An 18452-nucleotide genomic window follows, 5' to 3' on the forward strand; every position below is an offset into this window, starting at 1 on the left:
GAAGACTGTTGAGCAAAAACAGTGATATATTAGATGAAAAAGTCAATTTATACCAGTGTACAGTTAGGTACATAACTATCAACTGTGTCAAAAACATGTGCAACAGACTAAAATAAATATGAAAAAATAGTTTTCACTTTTGTATTCAGAGTGATGACAGGTTCTTAATTTTTTCCTACATTATCAAGAACATAATAGTGCTTTTTCATTTTAAAATACATTGCGAAACAAGAATCCTCATGGTCTCCTACAAATAGTGAATTGGATGCTCAGTTCAGCTCATAACCTCTGAAAGAATAATCCCCCTCCCTCTGTGCATGGACAGGCGTCACCTCCACCAACCAAGGAGGAAGGAAGAGCAGGAACCGAGGAGAACGAGACACACACTGAGCAGAAACACCTCGAACTGATGGCAGATGTTGAAACCAGGGGAGGGAGGGAGTGTGAACCCTGTTTCTTCAAGTCAGGGGAAAGAACTGAGTTAACCAATTACAAAATAAAGCCCTTAAGTACAGAGTTTTGGTTCAGGTGATGAGAAGGTTTAAAAATAGCGGTGATGGCTCCACAGTGTTGTGATGTAGTTAATGCTGCTGAATGAGAGTCTTAAAAATGTTTAAAATGACACACTCTGCTACATATATTTTACCACCAAAGGAAACTATTTGACAGTAAAAAATAAATCCCATATTAAGTCAGGAGCACCCTGGTGGTCCTTCCCAGAGCACCGCTGGCATTTGAATAGTTCCTACCTCCATTGCTCATCTATACTACACTGATACCTAGAGATTCTATTTTAGAACTCTGCTTCAATTTAACTATATGACTTAGAATTCTTATAACAACCATTAATTTACTTCCTTTCAAATTCATGTTAAGGCTACACTTTACAATAATCAAACACTGAATCAATGGCCCTCTCTGTTTTCCTTTCGGTCTTCCTGAACGCACTGCTACAGATTCAGTCTCCCACGGCCTGTGCACTCCTTGCTCGTTCTACCAGCGCTGCTGCACTTTTTCTATTTAGGTTATAGGGTTTTTGCAAGTCACTGGGGAAGCTGGCAAAGGTACAATGCTATGTCAGCATGCATGAGAAATGAGAAAAATTTATTTCTGAAGGAAAAGGCTACGTTTTTTCCCCTGTCAGAAGCAAGGCAAAGAAATCTTTTAAGACCCGAAAAGTACAGCTGTATAGAATTCATAAATTTCCACAGAACCTGCAGTATCTATTGGCTTTATCATAAAATTTAAAGTGCTGTCATATGGGGTGGGGGTGGGGGGAATCACCCCAATACCCTTGAGCTGGCATTTTCAAGAGGAAGTTTTCCTGTGAGCAACTGCCCAGGAGACACAGAGCTTGAGGACTGGTAGTCTCAGGAAATACACTTAACATCCCCTCTCCTTCACTATAGGCCAGACTCCAAAGTATACCTCACTCCAGAGTCTAAAAAGCGTCCAGAACTCCTGGCAGGTTGACAACCCATTGGCAGAAACTGTGGGCCTTGCCCTGTTCCGGATCTGAGAGTGAGCACAGTACCACACTTGTCCAAAAGGGGGCTCCACGTCAATGCAGTGTGTTCTTTGGTCCAAAAGCTCTAACTTAAAGACTCCACTCTCGAAGAACAAATTAGCTACAGGCTTTATCAGTTCTGTAATTCCAAAGTCCACATACTGAGTTTACTTATGAGAGCTATCTGTGCAGTGAAACCCTGCGGGGCAGAAATGTAATTATACTCATGTGTGCTCAGACTGACTAAAACTTGGGGCTGTGTCCTATATATTCGCTGACAGTGGTATGGAATTAGTTCACCCTTTCTGGAAAAAGAGGGGCAATGTGTAAGGGAAATTCTGAGTCCATTCCTGCCCTTCTGACTTGTTAACCTCCCTTTGGGGAAAATGCCCTGAGGAATCAACCCCATATTGACTGCTTTAAACATGTTCATATGTAGTAAGAACATTTTCAATAATGAAAAATTAAAATATTATTGGCCCAATCAAGAAGACTATAATTCAAAGGTTACAACACCATAAAAGTTATTTTTTTCAAAAGCTAAATAAATCATATCATTTTATGCAAACGTGCAGGAAATAATTTAATTATATATAAATATATTGACAAAAATATGATTAGAAGTGTGAAGAGAAATGAAACTTCTTTTTAAACTGAATCACCATGAGATACACAGTTACAAAGTTGTTCATGATTGGGTTTCTGTCATACAGTGTTTCAACACCTGTCCCCTTCACCAGTGCAGAAAAATGAAATTCTTAAAGTAAAATTCTTTTTCTCTAAGTTGATCTAATTTGATAATATAAATAAAAGTACACAATGTAATTCTGTACTAATACCTAAAGAAAGGACAAAGGCACTTAAGTATAAATAATTTATTGGAAATTTCCTAATCTCAAAACTTCCAAAGCAGGACACACAAACCTCGAACCCGAGCAACTTGCAGCAGAGAGGGCCCTGGACTCTGCAATAGGCCATTTCCGCTGGGCAGTTCCAGACAGGGGCAGGTGCCATCCCTCCGATTGCCCTCTAGGAACTCCGGTGGTCGCCATTTTCTAGAAGCCAGCGATAGCTCTAGGTATGAGTGACAGTGGCGCCAAACGCCAGGCCTCACGGGACAGGGGAGGAGTGGGCACTTCTCCTCGCTCCCCACCCCACCCCCCGCCCCATGGGACTCTGAATTTTAGAATTCCTAGAGCTCATGGCAGTGCAACATTTTATTGCATCCATAACAAACAATACAAATCACATTGTCTAGCATTCCCTTTTTGGCAGGTGTGAGTGGTGGTGGGTCTGGTCTCAATATATCAAAAGTAACTAAAGTAGAGAAAGAGAGTATTGTGAAAATTGTCTGTCACACAGACAGGGGGAGGTGTGGAATGGGGGGAGGGGATGGGCTACTGGGAATTTTGGTGGTGGAAAATGTGCACTGGTAAAGGGAATGGTGTTTGATGGCTGTATGACTGAAACTCAAACAAGAAAGCTTTGTTACTATACCTCACGGTGAATCAATAAAAAATAAATAAATGAATGAATAAATAAAAAGGAAAATAAAAAAAACAGAAACATACAAGCAGACACTCATCATATATCTGAGTGTATTATAAATGCAAGTTAATTAAACTAGGGTTCCTTAAACTTTCCCCATTCACCTTCTTTTTTTAAACCTCTTTTCACCTGAGAACTTTTTACTTGATCAAGGGTATATAGGTATATGAAACAGGTATTTCAAGAAAACATTAGTCATCACTTAAACTATGCCAAAGGCCTAAAAGAAGGCGCTTGACTTGCACGTGGTTTACAGCATGACCCTGGTTGGGATCCCCAGCACCACCAGGAGTCACTCCTGAACACAACTGGGTGTGGTCAAGCACTCTCACCCAATAAATCACCGTTAGAAATAAAATAATTTCTTTGCAAATAAATACATTACTTTGCAACTAAATCTCTATTTTGCCTTCTACGCACACACTGAAAATAAAACAAAAAAGAGACCTAAGATTCTTGTACTGAAGACAAATAATAGCTTTTATTTTGTTTTGTTTTTTGGTGCATAGGGGCTATTCCTGGCTCTGTGCTCAGAACAACCCTGGGCAGAACTTGGGCACCATATGCAGTGCCTGGGAACAAACTGTTGCTGGCAGAATGCAAGGCACATGCAATACCCCAGTGACTTAACGCTTGTACTATATTTCTCTCCAGCAGTATTTATTACCCTCTCTACCCCATAAGGGGGGCTTCTTATACTGCCTTTTGGCTAAATGAGAGAACACATGCAGAGTAACTAACCCATGGGGACAAAAGCATTGCTGATGATCCCAAATGAAGCGCACACTCAGCGCCCTTGACTCCGGCCCAGCCCTGGCCCTGCAGCTTTTCTGCCTGGAAGATGAGTGTGTTACCGCCACCACCTGTGAGTCACGGAACATGCAGAGATCAGCAAAGTGTTCACTGAGCCCGTGTTGCCACATATCCCAAACCTCCCTCCCTAGGTGTCAAGACTGTCCCAGGCCACCTCCCTTTCCTTCCAGGCAGACACACCCATGACCTGCTTTTACAAGTGGACTCTGGGGCATCACCACTCAGCATCCTGCTACCCATCCTCACGAAGCTTCTGGGTGGAGCTTAACTTGTATAGAAACGCCAAAGAATTCCAGGTCTGAAGGCGCAAGGGTGCCAACCTCATGGCTCATCATTCTTGCTGTTTCTATAGACTGATTCTTTTTTTTTTCTTTCTGAGTCACACCCAACGATGCACAGGGGTAACTCCTGGCTCATGCACTCAGGAATTACTCCTGGCAGTGCTCAGGGGACCATATAGGATGCTGGGAATCAAACCCAGGTCAGCCATGTGCAAAGCAAACACCCTACCTGCTGTACTATCACTCCAGCCCCTGTAGACTGATTCCTAATGCGACTGACCAAGCTTGTCCTTTCTTTCCCCCCTTTGCAGCAGCTGCTTTTCATGTTTCTCCCACCAAACTCCCATACCCCTGCTCTCAGATCTCTGCTTGCTGCCTCATGTCACCTACTTATCGACTTTGATCTTCAGGATCTGGTGCTACTCACTTCCTGAGCCCAGCCCATTCCTGCCATTCCCTCTATCTGAGAATCTCAGTCCCTTGGATTTTCCAGCCCCCGAGAGTTTCCAACTGAACAACCTTCAGTTCTGGATGAAAATGAAAACACAGTTAAGGAGGTCAGGGGAGGAGGTGGGGAAATCCAAGTAGGAAAGAGTGAAGACAAAAAAAAATCTACTTTGCAAATATTTCCTTTTTTTAGCTTCTCTTTTGTGAGGTGAAAAATACCACTGAATAAATCAATCAATCCCTGATATAAAAACCTATGCTCTTAAGTAAACTGAGTGAGATCCGAAACACCCTAGTAAATGTTTTGCTGATCACAGCAAGGCATTTGCTGTTCTACAGACTTGAACAAATACAGGCTGGGTTAATGAAACATGTGACTCACGAGCCTGGATCACATACAGATCCACATGGAAATGACAGTCATTCTAAAAAGAAACAAATACAATCAATATTTGGAACAATGGCCTACAAATTCTAAGCTAATGCATATGGCTAGATTTCAATTTAATTTCAAAGAACCTTGACTTATAAATCTGAGAGTGACAGCAGATGAATAGGAGAAACAAATAGCATTTCTTTGGAAAGAAATCAACCAGTTCCCCAGACTGAAGGATTATCAACCATTCCTATAGTCTAACGAAGGTCACTCCTACCAGCAGTCAGTTGAATTTGACAAACATTCTGGAATTCTCAAAGCTTTCTGAATGAGAGAGCTCCCTAAGTCAGCTGCTAGTGGCTTCCTTCCCAAGACAAACACAAGCATTTCTCTGCTGAGAACTTGGCTTCCGCTTCCCCTGAACACACACGTCCTATCTTACACACATGCACGTACCAGCAGGTGACAATTTATGTTCCTTTGGCCAAAGCCTGGTCACTTCAAGAAAGCCTCAAGAATATCTGTTTTCTTTGCGATCCCATTGAAGGCTGATTTAAAGTGGTATCATGGACAAAGTAAGATAACAGCAACATTTCTTATCTCCTAGAAGGGCAGGATTTCATGATCTTCAGCCAAATTTCATTGAATGTCCCTGATGACTACAACCAATCTGAATGTTGAGCCAGTCCTTGCTCAATTTCATAGCTTTGTCTTTCGTCCTTGTGCACTGGTTCTCACCGGAGTTTTCCTGAAGTGTTTCTCAGACACAGCCTAATAACATAGGAGCCCCGGCACAAGTTGGGGGATACCCCAACCCAGTACAGGACTACAGAGACATATGTAATGCTGGGATAAAACAAGATAAAGCAAGAGCTGTGTCTTCATGCTTTATCTTCTTAGGACCTATGGAAGCCTGAAATATTGCAATACAGAAACCTGGTTGGCACACCATCATTAAAACAGTCTAAGACACTAACCCTAAATTAGGCATAAAGAAGAGTAGATATATTCTGCAGCCTAGTGGGTATCACGCGTTGGGGAAGGAGAGAGAGAGAGAGAGAGAGAGAGAGAGAGAGAGAGAGAGAGAGAGAGAGAGAGAGAGAGAATACGGCAGCCTTCAAATTATTTAAAAAGTCACGACTAAAAACTTTTCCAAATTTTAATGTCCAAGAGAATCAGCACTTTACAAAAGGAAGTAAACAAACACCATTCCCTCTGACAAAGTCATCCTTATCCCTAAATCAGTATCTTTCTGCACTAAAAGGAGAGTGCAGCAGTCAAGGAAAGTGCTACACTTCAGATTTCCACAAATGTCTGATCATGCTGAAATTATTCCTCCTGGATATAAAAATGAGCAGTGATTTAGGGATGAGTATTTATTCCTTCACCAACGAGGAAGAATATATGGATTTATTCCTGAATTGAGGCACACTTAAAAACACACCAACAGTTTTGGAGAAAGCTTGACTGGGACAGAACTTCACAAGGCATGCCCGAACCCCAGAATTCTGAACAGATCACATCCAACTGAATACTAAATGGTCACATCAGCTACTCCAGCAGGAATGATAACAATCCATGGCATCACTCACAAACAAATGAAACAAGTCTGGAGCGAAGCATTCATATTAAAATGAAAGACTTGTTGGGCCCACTCTAACAGTTAAGGCTAAAAATGCTCCTAGACCTCCAGGAGTGATTCCTGAGTGTAGAGTCAGGAGTAACTCCTGATCATCACTGGGTGTGGCCCAAAAACCAATAAATAAATAAATATCTTCCGAGTGTCAAATATCTTATTGTGCACTCCTACCAGTTAAAATATTGAATGACAAAGAATTTAAAACATCAGTAAAATACATGCAAAACTGCACAAATATATTCTGTACTACTATACATATAAAATTTTTTAAAATTTGATATAAAAAAACAAAATAGCCCTTCTCATATCCCCTTTCCACACCAAATGGGCTCTTGGACACATTCCTTAGGGTTCAGCCATAGTATTAAATATGTTTAAGTCCACAGCACCCAAAAGGAGAAAGAGAGAACAAAGGGGAATGCCCTGCCACAGAGGCAGGGTCGGATGGGGGGGGGCAGGGGGGAGGGATGCTGGGACCCGTGGTGGTGGAGAATGGGCGCTGGTGGAGGGATGGGTATTCGATCATTGTATAACTGAAACCCAAGCACAAAAATCTGTAAATATACAACTGTACCTCATGGTGTTTCACTAATAAAAATCTAAAAAAAAAAAAAATACTTCCCAAGATAATTTGACTGTATTGGGAAATCTCCTGAAGTACTTTCTTCCCTTTGCTAAAGCAGATGCTTCCCTTAATATTCAGAGAAACCCCATTAAGATTATAAAAGTAAAAAGTCAAAGAATAGAAAATGCATTTAAAAACTTGGAAACTTTACCCTTGGATAGTGACAAGAGGCTACACAGTCCAAATGCACCCGTGCAGCAGTGATGTCAATTTGATTTAAACTGCATCTCCTCTAATTGCTCTGATTTACAGGCACAGTGCTCTAACCCAGGCATTGTTTCTGGCCACAGGAAGGAACCAGGTAGTCATTAAAAAATTGTCCGTGGAGAGCCATTTACTAGCTCACCTGGGGAGCATAATGTTGGATAAGTAGTAAAGAAAACCAATTTTATTTTACTACTTGGAAACTCCCTGAGGAAAAGGAGGAGATGGTAAAATGTCTGAATATTCCACCCTAATTATCCATATGAGCAGATCAGAGAAGAGTCACAGAGAAGTCAAGGCCAACAATAATGTTTTTTTAAATATTTATAAGCACCTTTGTGATGAAGGTCACCACCAGGTATCATCAACATCACCACCAGGTATCATCTTTCCTTGGCACAGACACCACCAGCAGGGAGGAAAGGTAGAGCACATAGGTCAACAGAGAGGCCTCAGAGTCAAGGACCTAGGTCTAAGTTCCTGCGTAGACACTGACTAGCTGCTTAACCTCGAGCAAGCTCTTTAACCTCTGTGATTTTTCCATTCCCTCATCTGTAAATGGAGGAATCTGGTGGGTTTGTGGAAATTAAACGATAGAAGGCATTTGGAGTACTCAGCACAGTACTTGGTAAATATTTCATAAATATGTAGGCTAGAATGGTCAGAGTTTAAGACTAGTGGGAAATCAGCAGGGAGAAGGGAAAGGAAGGGGATATAATCAGAGTTAAGTACATTGCAAAGTAATATAAAAATCACTTTGAGGCCAACCACTGTTCCTCTAAAAATACCTCAGGAAAGTTCGTGTTCCCTACCTGCCTTGGTGAAAACTATGATTTACTTTATTTTATTTTATTTTATTTTATTTTTTATTAGTGAAATACCATGAGGTACAATTATAGACTTACAAATTTTTGTGCTTGGGTTTCAGTTATACAATGATCAGGTACCCATCCCTCCACCAGCACCCATCTAGCCTAGAAAAGCAAGGGTGCTAAAGGAGAGCTCCTCTCACCCCTCTCTGGAAGACAGGGTTTTTTTCTTGCTGTTTCTGGACACAGAGCTATCACAGAGGTAGAAAGCCTTGACTGACAGTGAGGGAGATCGTGTGGGCCACGGAGAGCAGCAGAGAAGGTGGGACCCAAACATTACCTGTGCCCAGTGGTTTTTAAAAACAATCATGCATGTTTCTGGGTCAACTCCCTGCAGGCTGACAGCCTGCTGGAGTTTGCTTTCTGTTGCAACCGATGACATCATAATCCTTCATCAATCAGAGCTTCTAAGTCATATTTCATAGTCCCCAAAATTTGGCAAGTAGTCATGTACTCTCAGGTCTCACATCAGAAACAGAACTTCCTCTCATTTCACTGGTGCCTTCCAAAACCTGCAATGACAATAGCAACAACAACAAAAAAAAATGTATCTTATTATATTCCTGTATGAGAGAGAACACTGACAAGGGCAAATCTGAATCAAAGCATAGGTGGGCAAAGCCCAACAGAGAACAAAAGAGACACAAAACAAATGTTTCTATTGAGTCTAAAGGTTACCCTCTTTTCTTTCACCTTGCTACTGAAAGTGTCAAATAACTATGCTACCAAAGCTGCCTGTGTTAATGAGACAACTATTGGGTTTATATTCACTTCCATTACCAATCACAGACCCCTAGATAATAATTATCAAACATTTGAATCCTTTGTGGGTAGGAGGAGAAACTGGGAACATTGGTGGAAGGAAGTTGACACTGGTGGATTGGCACTGAAATGTTGCATGCCTGAAACTTAATCATGAGTAACTTTGTACATGACAGTACCTTAATAAAATGTTTTCTAAAAAATGTAAGAATTCTAATCTAGTTTCTATAATCATGTAAGAATCTATGCTACCCATGCCTCTGAAGTGTAAAAACACCCCAAAATGGGAAAACAATTAGTTAACAGTGACAGAAACAAATATCTTAAAGCAAGTCGGAGTGGTTATGAAACAGCACTCAAACTCATAAGTCCAAAATGATTGAATTTTTTTAAAAAAAATCGATGACAGTATAATAGAATTGAAAGCATTCTCAGTTATTTTGTGGCTACAAACTAAGTTAGGTTCCTAGCTTTCCTGAAAAAATAATAGAATTCTATGTCACCTTGACAAATCAGAGCAAGAAATGATCCATCAAAAACAAGTGCTCAGTAGGTGTGAATACAAGGTAGCACAATTACAAATAAAGAGTGAATTTAAGGGGGTGTGATATGAAGAAAACCCGACTATAACATAACCAGCTTTTAGTAAAAGAGATACTGATTCTGCAGAATGTACAGTGAGGAAAATTCAGAGGACTAGGCCTTGCTCCCAGACAAAGGTAGTAAGACAGTGATATTCTATCTGTTTGCTCAGCCCACAAAACCTCTTCACAAAAGCATTTTTTCAGGGTGCAGATTAGAGAGAGTTCAGAGAAAAGTCATTCCATTACAATGATTAGTGGAAAACAAAATCCATGATAAAACTTCTCAAAGAAAAGAAAAGGTTATTTTCAATGGAATAATATGTAAAAAAGGATATGACTGGGAAGAACATGGCCAATGATTCCTCTTCTAAACAATCCAATGTGAGGAAGGGCTTGAGGGGATAATTTGGGTTAAACTTCTGGACCTAGCTCCTCCTGAGGGGAGGGGGTAAAAGGAAAAACACCAAGGAAAGTGCTTCTGGTGAAGGAACATTCAAACAAGTATTCCTGGTGTAAAGTGGAAGGCTGAGAGCTTAACAGGAAAGGATGTCAAAATAAAAAGTGGTGGGGGGGGGGGGGGAACATAACAGAGAAAAAGTATCAGAACTAATCCTTCAGAGGTACAAACACCAGTCAAGGTAAATAGAAGATGAGGCCATAGAGGAAGATCTATTGGAAGGGTTACCCATCACACAACTATATTTTATCACTTAAACCAATGAATTCCCAACCTCCAATTCCTAAGACCCTGTCGACAGTCATCAATGATCCTTCACCACAGAGCACCATGTTGTAGGGGCACCTTTGGGGGGAGGGGGAACGCTCCATGAAACAGGCTCTGTGTCCCCTCATGCCCTGTCACATTATCACTTCCTGGGATCCAACTCTAACCCTCTCCTCCGTGTCACCATTGCTGAGCCAGCATGTGCTGTGAAAATGCCAAGGCCTTTCATTTATGCAGCTTATAAAAGAGGAAAACCAGAGTGTGGGGGTTTAGTAGGTTGATTCTATCAGTTGGAAAGGCAGAAGCATCTGAGTCTGCTTCCAGCTCAGTCAGATCTTGCAGAGTTGGAGGAGAAATACATTGTGCCAGTAGACTCTAAATCCAAAATAGAAACATGTCTCCACGATTCCATTAGTGAGTCTGCCAAGGAACTTCGCACACAAACTTCTCAGAGGGTGAGAACATGGTGCATGCAGGCTAACTACCTCAGCCAAGGTCACACACTGGCAAGTGAGTCTTAGCAGAAATAGAACATCAGTTCCTTGACTCCTAGTACAGTGTTCTTTCTAGAAAACGATCCTCTCCTTCCTCCTGGTGTGACTCCCTGGCCCTCTTTCCTCAGGGACTCTGTATTATCCCAGAGAAAAGTGCATCTTACTTGGTTGATTCTTATCCAACCACACTTCTGAGGCAGATACCTGAACTATCTAAATATGTCACGAGTGCAGAAACTCCATCGTGAGGAAAACACAGGAGAGAATTGAAGTGACAGTCTGAATTAAGCAAGTCACATTTGAGAAAGGAAAAGCAAGCCAGAAGACCATATGAATGAAAACACTACCTAGTAGACCCAGAAGCCAAAGAGCTGTGTATTTACACTGTCTCTCAGAGTCCCTGAAGCAGAAATATAGCAATCTTGTATCCAAAGCTACAAGGAGAGTCCTAGGGCCCAACTTTAGGTTCAGAATCTCCAAGTTAGGACCCGGAATTTGGGCTTAGAGAATCTAGCTAAAATTCTCTCACCTTTAGTTCACTTGAACGCTCCCTTACCCCCGCACCTCCCAAAGTTCATACAAGCCAGAGAAATCAGAGAAGATTGAAGGAAAGATGGAACTGGAAGAAAGAGAAGGATCCATGATTACAAGAGATGAAAAGGGACCTCAAGGTTTTCACTCTGGCTTCATTTTCCTATTATAAGCCTTAACTTATTTCCTCCCCTCCCCCATCCCAAGGTTTTTTGTTTTTCTTCTTTAACTCTCAGATCACAGCTAGAAGTTCCAAGTGAAGAACTGAAAAAGACAGAAGAAAAAGAAAATCATGAGTAGCAGTGTGAATGTGTGTGTGTGCATGTGCATGCACCCGCGCGCACAGGCATATGTGTAACGTAACATGGAAGTCTGATCAATATGTCTTTCTATTCTCTCCCAAGGCATCACACGAGCTGGGAAGGTGCAGAGCAGAGCTCACTACCTGACATCTCTTCAGTTTTTTCTTTCCAACAATCTACACATGCACATAGTCTCCACATTCCATAAATAAGGGAGAGCACTACCCACCGCTCCAATGCTAACAAGAATATTTTTCTTTTCTAAAAGAAACCATCACTAACAAAAATTCCCAAAGGTCCCTTTTGCCCCAGAGTGGTTGTCTGGGGTATCGGAGTGTGTTGTTTTATATGCGGTGAGGAGATGTGCTACCCAGAAGATTCTGCACTTGACTTTATTTAATTTCCAAGCATATTACTGATGCATACTATTCATGCCTACCCTCAATATCAGTTATAAAATACTTTCCCTTAACAAAGTCAGAGTAATCTTGTTCAGAATTATTGATAATGTAGGGACACAGAGAGAGAGAGAGAGAGAGAGAGAGAGAGAGAGAGAGAGAGAGAGAGTACAGTGAGGAGGGCATTTGCCAGGAATGTGGTCAACTCTGGTTCAGTTCCTGGCACCACTCCCCAAGCACTGCTAGAAGTGATCCCTGAGTGCAGAGCCAGGAATAAACCCTGAGAATAGCTGGGTGGAGCCCCCAAACAAACAAGTAATCAAAATTATTACTGGAGACATGATCCACTAAGAGCTTAAATGGTAGAGCAAACTCTAGCGTGCACAAGGTCCTGAGTTCAATCCCCATGATCTCCTTCCTAAATAGCCTCTTGGCTGAGCTCTATTAAACAAGAGCCCCAGACTCCCCCAAGCACTGCCAAGAGTGGACCCTGTACCAAGAAAAAAAAAGGGAGAGTGTGTTGGAACACTGTATGACTGAAACTCCATCATGAACAATTTTGTAACTGTCCCAGTCATTTTGATCATGTTTCTTTCCAATGTAAACATTTCTTCTTCTTCATTTACAAATAGACACCTTAACTAACTTTAAACTTTTTTTTGCTACAATACTTAACAAAAACTACAAATATGTCCAAATCACACTTTTTTTCTGTGACGTACCAATGACTATATTCTAAATGTCCCTCTTTCAGAATGCCCTCCCTCAGAGGCGGGGTGGCGGGGGTGGAGGGGTGGAAAGGATAATGGGATCATTGGTGGTGGAGAATGGGCACTGGTAGAGGGATGGGTACTTGATCATTGTATAACTGAAACCCAAGCACAAAAATTTGTAAGTCATCATGAGGAACTCATGATGTTTCACTAATAAAATTTCTTTAAAAAGATACTAAAGCAAAAAAATAAATAAAAATAAATGTCCTTTCACTCAGATTTCACTTATACTGCAAACATTTGGGCATTTTGTTATATATTATCTCATCCTTCAATATTCTGTCTGTTTTATATAATATTCACTAACCATGGATAATAAAATGTATTTAAGGGACATAAATGAATGGCCACCATAAAGGGCAACAGTCCAAGAAACATTTTTATTGCAGAAAAAAAGTTATTCAATTGACAGCCCTAATGGGAAGGAGCCAAAGAACTTGGAAAATCAAAAGCCTAGTGGGGTGGTGGCAAAGAAGAAAAAGAATTTTGATGGGGCAAGAAGAACAAATGAAAGACAAGTTCAAGCACATGTCAGGAGATACGATAAGCAGCAAATCAGCTGAGCTGGCCTTTTCTCAGTGAGTTTCCAAATCACCAGCAATGCCTCCCTTCAGTGACAGACAGACTGGACAAGTCCTCTGTCCAGTCTGCCTTCAATCCTTCAGTGTCCTCTGATTTCTCTGGTTGGCTTTCTGGGAGTGTGGGAGAGTTTAGGAAGAATTCAAATGGACTAAAGGTAAGAGATTTTCTCTCATTTCTCCAGACCCAGAGGTTGGAGACCCAAGTTCCAGGTCCCAACTTGGAGGCTCAGCTCTGAACTGGAAGTGGGGTCCCAGGACTCTCCTTCAAACTCTGATGAGCTGGGAAACCTCGGGGATAACCACCAACAGACCACCAACAGGCTTGGAGTCAAGCTCAGGGGAGTCCTCACCAGCCACTCAAAACTCTCCAGCTCAAAAGCCACCACTACAGGTTCTTTATTGCAACTGCTCCATTAACTGGAGAAGGGAATTAGATTCATCCAAATGGTAATAACCAAAACCTTTGCAAGAATTCTATGAATAAGTGGGCTTCTAGTTGTGATCTTTTTAGCATCAACATAAACTTAAAGGAACCCAACACACAAAAATTGACCACTGCAAATAAAATTTATGTTTGTTTGTTCTTTCTGAGTAAATGCCAATAGGAAAAGAATCACTATTTTTAGCATGCACTCTGGAGTATCCTGAATTGAGTACTACTACATACATAAAAGTCTATTACTGTAAATGTGCTTATCATGTAAAATTCCATCTAAAGGTGAAGACACTTCAAATATTGGGAACATCTGAAGAGAGGGGAACCTTGTGCCCTCAATTATAACTAATAGCAATGGGGATAGGGGTTCATTTTGGGTCAACTACCTCAGACAACCTCTACTTACAGCCTAATAAATCCTATTAAACCTAAATCCTCCCTGAGCTCTAATCCTCTGGCCCAGTTCCTTCTCTCACTCCCTATTACATCACAGGGCAGTGCTGGGCTGTGAAAAATAAGCAAGCAGCTAACAGGCCCTGGCTCTCCCGGCCCTTGTCTTCACCTCCTTCCAATTGCCATAGCCTGACTCTGGCACTTTTATGGTTCACTGACCAACATTTCAATAAAAGAGGATTTTAGTTTGTTCCACCAAGCAGGAGGTCACCAATAACACAGAGACTGTGCACGAAGAAAATTCTCTTCATGCGTACACTCCAAATGGTTTCAGACTTGGACAAATGCATGCCTCAAAACAGTAACAAGAATGCAAGAAAGCTGTTAATTGGACCATGAAATAATCCCACCACGTTTTCTGCATCTTAATTTCACTATAACAGGTTTTCAATTAGACCATACCCAAGTGTCATGCCACTGGCTGATTAGCAGAATAAATGGGGAAGAAATTTTTTAATTACTATTCAAAATGCATACCTGAAATTTGTTTGGATCTTAATTTTAAGGCTAAATGCCTACCAGCAATGATCTGTGAACTAAAAGTCATTCTTTTGAAAAAATAAAGCGAGTTTGTATTAACACCAGCACACTGGTGACTAAGGGGAAAAGTTTCTTATACATAAGGAGTGAGGTGTTGAAACACAAAAACTGGATCATTCCAGAGAAAGTATCCACAATTCAATAAATCATAATACTCTTGCAATACATTCCAATCACTATTTACTGAAAGTTTAAAGGAAAATTCAGTTAAGATTTCTATCATAACACTAAAACTTAGCTAAGATAATACAGAAAAAAATAAGCAGTTTCCATGGGGAGAATGTCTTCAAGCAGAGAACTGAGACAGATGTTCTGAAACTAAGATGTACTCTCTGACACTTGTGAAGTTCTTATCAAGAAAATACTTCTGAAAATTTTTTGGCGGGGAGAGAGGGGTTTGGGGCCACACCCAGCAGTGTTTGGGGCTTACTCCTGTTTCTGTGCTCAGGGATCACTCCTGGCAGGGTTCAAGGGACCATATGCAGCACAGGGAATCGAAGTGGGGTCAGCAACATGTAAGGCAAGTGCCTTAGCCTCTGTACTATCTCTGGACCCCTAAACCTTCAGTTTCTAAACATCTGTTTTGGTCATTTTCTCTGCAGAAGTAGGTACCTTCAAGAAGTGGCTCAGTCTGATAGTTGTCTTCACAGCTGTCTGTCAGACTGGCCCCCAAGAAGTCTTTCCTTTACATGAAAACGTTCAGATATGTAACTGCAGTGTCATGGACATGATGTGCTGGTTACCTTCTGGAACTACAATAAAAACCTCCTATTTAAAAATGCCCTTCCCCCAAGCATGGAATTTGACACATTAAGTGCAGTGAGGTAAGTAAGACTATTCCATGAATATCCACTAGTGCATACACATGTGAATACTCTTCTAGCAGCCAGTCACTACAATGGACGCTCCCTCCCCCTTTAAGTCAGTTTTAAAGTCCCCATAAAAACACATTCATGGGGGAGCAGAAAGACAGTAGAATGACACTGCATGCCTTGCATACAGTCAACGCAGGTTCAATCCTTGGTATCTCTAAACACTGCCAAGGAGTGATCCCTGAATACAGAGCCAGGAGTAAACCCTGAGCACAGCTGGATGTGGCCCAAAGACATAACTAAAACAAAACAACCAAACCTATTCGTAGAAAAACCATAAAGAATTTCACAAACAGAGGTTAACAGCCAATTCAAATTCTGTAGTTCTACAGGTGTTAGTGAAGAGAGAATTGTGGAAGTTCTGTAACTTTTGTGAGAATGAAAACTCTTATTTCTGCAGCTTAGAGATTGCTCCAGTCATGGGTGAGCATGTTTTTAACACTAATGAGCTCAAACCTTCAAATGCCGTGGTGGATAGGCACTTCCACTCCTATCCAATAGCATGAGGCAAGATGTTCCGGGTACAGAATTGAGTACTACTGAATTGAGTACTACTACATACATAAAAGTATGTACAGAGGGATGAGCACTGATTATAGAGAACATTAGCAGTAGGTTTAGAAGTCAATAGAACCCTCAAACCAGACCAAAGAGAGCCATAAGACAGCCAGGAGTTGGTTGCCTTGGGAGTACCTCGAATACAAGGGAGATGGAGTGGTATGACCATAGGGCCATCAGATGGACTACCAGCCACAGGCATCAACCTTTGGTCACAGTCACTTGGTTCCCTTGGACCACAAAGTTCTCATTTTACATTTCTGGTTTTGGAAGGAACATGGTTATTATAAGATGCTCTTCCATGTAAATATGACAGCCCCTCTCACAAAGGGTTCCACCGCTGTCCCCCTTTCCAGCCTGAGTACACTGAAAGAAGATATGTAAAGTCTCCTCTTGGTCTCTCTGCAAGGAAAAGGTCTGAGCAATGATCCTAGTCTTCCCAGGATGAGAAGGGATACAAGTGAACCTCAACATTCCACTAAATCCATTAAAGCATGGCACTGTAGGACTGTAGCACTGTCCTCCCATTGTTCATCAATTTGCTCGAGCAGGCACCAGTAATGTCTCCATTGTGAGACTTGTTGTTACTGTTCTTGGCATATTTAATACGCCACTGGTAGCTTGACAGGCTTTGCTGTGTGGGTGGGATACTCTTGGTAGCTTGCCAGGGTCTCCAAGAGGGACAGAGGAATCAAACCCAGGTCGGCTGTGTGCAAGGCAAACACCCTACCCGCTGTGCTAATGCTCTGCCTCATCAGTACAGGATTGAAGATCTTTCTGTTTATTTTGTTTTAGGGGCCACACCCGGCAATGGTCAGGGGTTACTCCTGGAGGTGTACGCAGCACCCAAGTCGCCGGCCACCAGCACATTCCAGCTCTCTTCTCGGCACCAGTGGGGAAGGGTCCCCAGGGGGTGGAGGGAGACCCGGGCTGCACCCATTAAATCCATTAAATATATTAAATCCATTAAAATGACCACAAAATGTCTGGTCAAATACTGACTAGAAAACACATAAATACTGACTAGAAAACACACAAAAACCACATTCAAGCTGACTTGTTAACTTCCAATGGAATAAATAGAGGCAGAGGTACAGCCTTCACTCAGTGAGTGAAACTGCCACTGAGTGAAGTGTCAGAATGGGAAAAGCAGTAGCTTCCCTCTTAAGGGCCACCTTTTTAAATGCTTATTTTAATAGTCTGATACAATAATACATGCAACAAAGGTGCATGGCTTACCTGCAATGGAGGGGCTTCATAGTTCTAAGAATTTGGGGGATTAAGGTTCTGACAATACTCTTGCAGCTGAGATCTTTAGTCAAAGGAACCCAGGATTCTCCAGGAGCCATTCTCAAGGGGACCCCAAGGTTCTTGATCATCTTTACGAATCACTTTTTAAGAAAAAAATCAAAACTAGTCATAGTAAATGCAGCTCCCCAGGAAGGTTTCCTCCAAACCCAAATCCAAGTAACTTTCAGTACTGCCTTCCCTGCTCTTTCACTTGAACAGCTCCCCCCTGCCTCCAGGACCATGCTGCTAAATACTAAGCGCTTTCGATGGATTTTTTTCCTCTGTGTAGAAAGCCTGTTCTTCAGATTGCCATTTTCCCTGAAAACTAAAGACGATTATGCATCAGTAAACAAGTTTCTAAAACGTTCTCTTTAAAAATACTGCTTTCATTAACAGCAGATGTCGCAGCTTGAAACCTTCATTTGCCACAAGCATTACTCTATGGAATTCGGAAAGTGAAAGATGGTAAGAGGTTGGTTATCCCCAAACAGAGCAGCATTTTACGTCAATGAGAGGCTATTCTCTCCCCTCTTCCCATTTGTGAGCATGAACAAACACATGTGCACCCATGTCTTAGTCCTGTATATATATGTAAATGTTAGCCATTGGCTGCTGCCTGTTTCAAGACTCCACACTAGAAAGTCATGTGGAATGTGCAATTAGCAAAAGGTAATGAAGACTCTTAATTTCTGCTTCGGGTTCCAGAATTGAGGCTCACGGCGATGCCTTTCCAAGAGATAAAAGTCAAAGTTGAAACAACTTCTATTAAGCAGTTCCTCTCTTATAGTAAGGATGGCTTATGGACTGGCTGGCTGCCAGCCCCCATGGCCAATCTGCAGAGACCG

At 41.6% G+C, this 18452-nt stretch overlaps 1 protein-coding gene across 1 annotated transcript in view; it reads right to left on the bottom strand.

Moving 5' to 3' along the window:
- FHIP1A (FHF complex subunit HOOK interacting protein 1A) overlaps positions 1 to 18452 on the bottom strand; it is a 212394-nt gene that overhangs the window by 70550 nt on the left and 123392 nt on the right. The window contains exon 4 of the mRNA XM_056119088.1: positions 8590 to 8821. Within this exon, the coding sequence (XP_055975063.1) occupies positions 8590 to 8694 (105 nt within the window). The 5' untranslated portion in view covers positions 8695 to 8821. The remainder of the gene's footprint in view (positions 1 to 8589; positions 8822 to 18452) is intronic.

Source organism: Sorex fumeus, unplaced genomic scaffold, assembly GCF_029834395.1.
Source record: "Sorex fumeus unplaced genomic scaffold, SorFum_2.1 ptg000039l, whole genome shotgun sequence".
Taxonomy (NCBI): Eukaryota; Metazoa; Chordata; class Mammalia; order Eulipotyphla; family Soricidae; genus Sorex; species Sorex fumeus.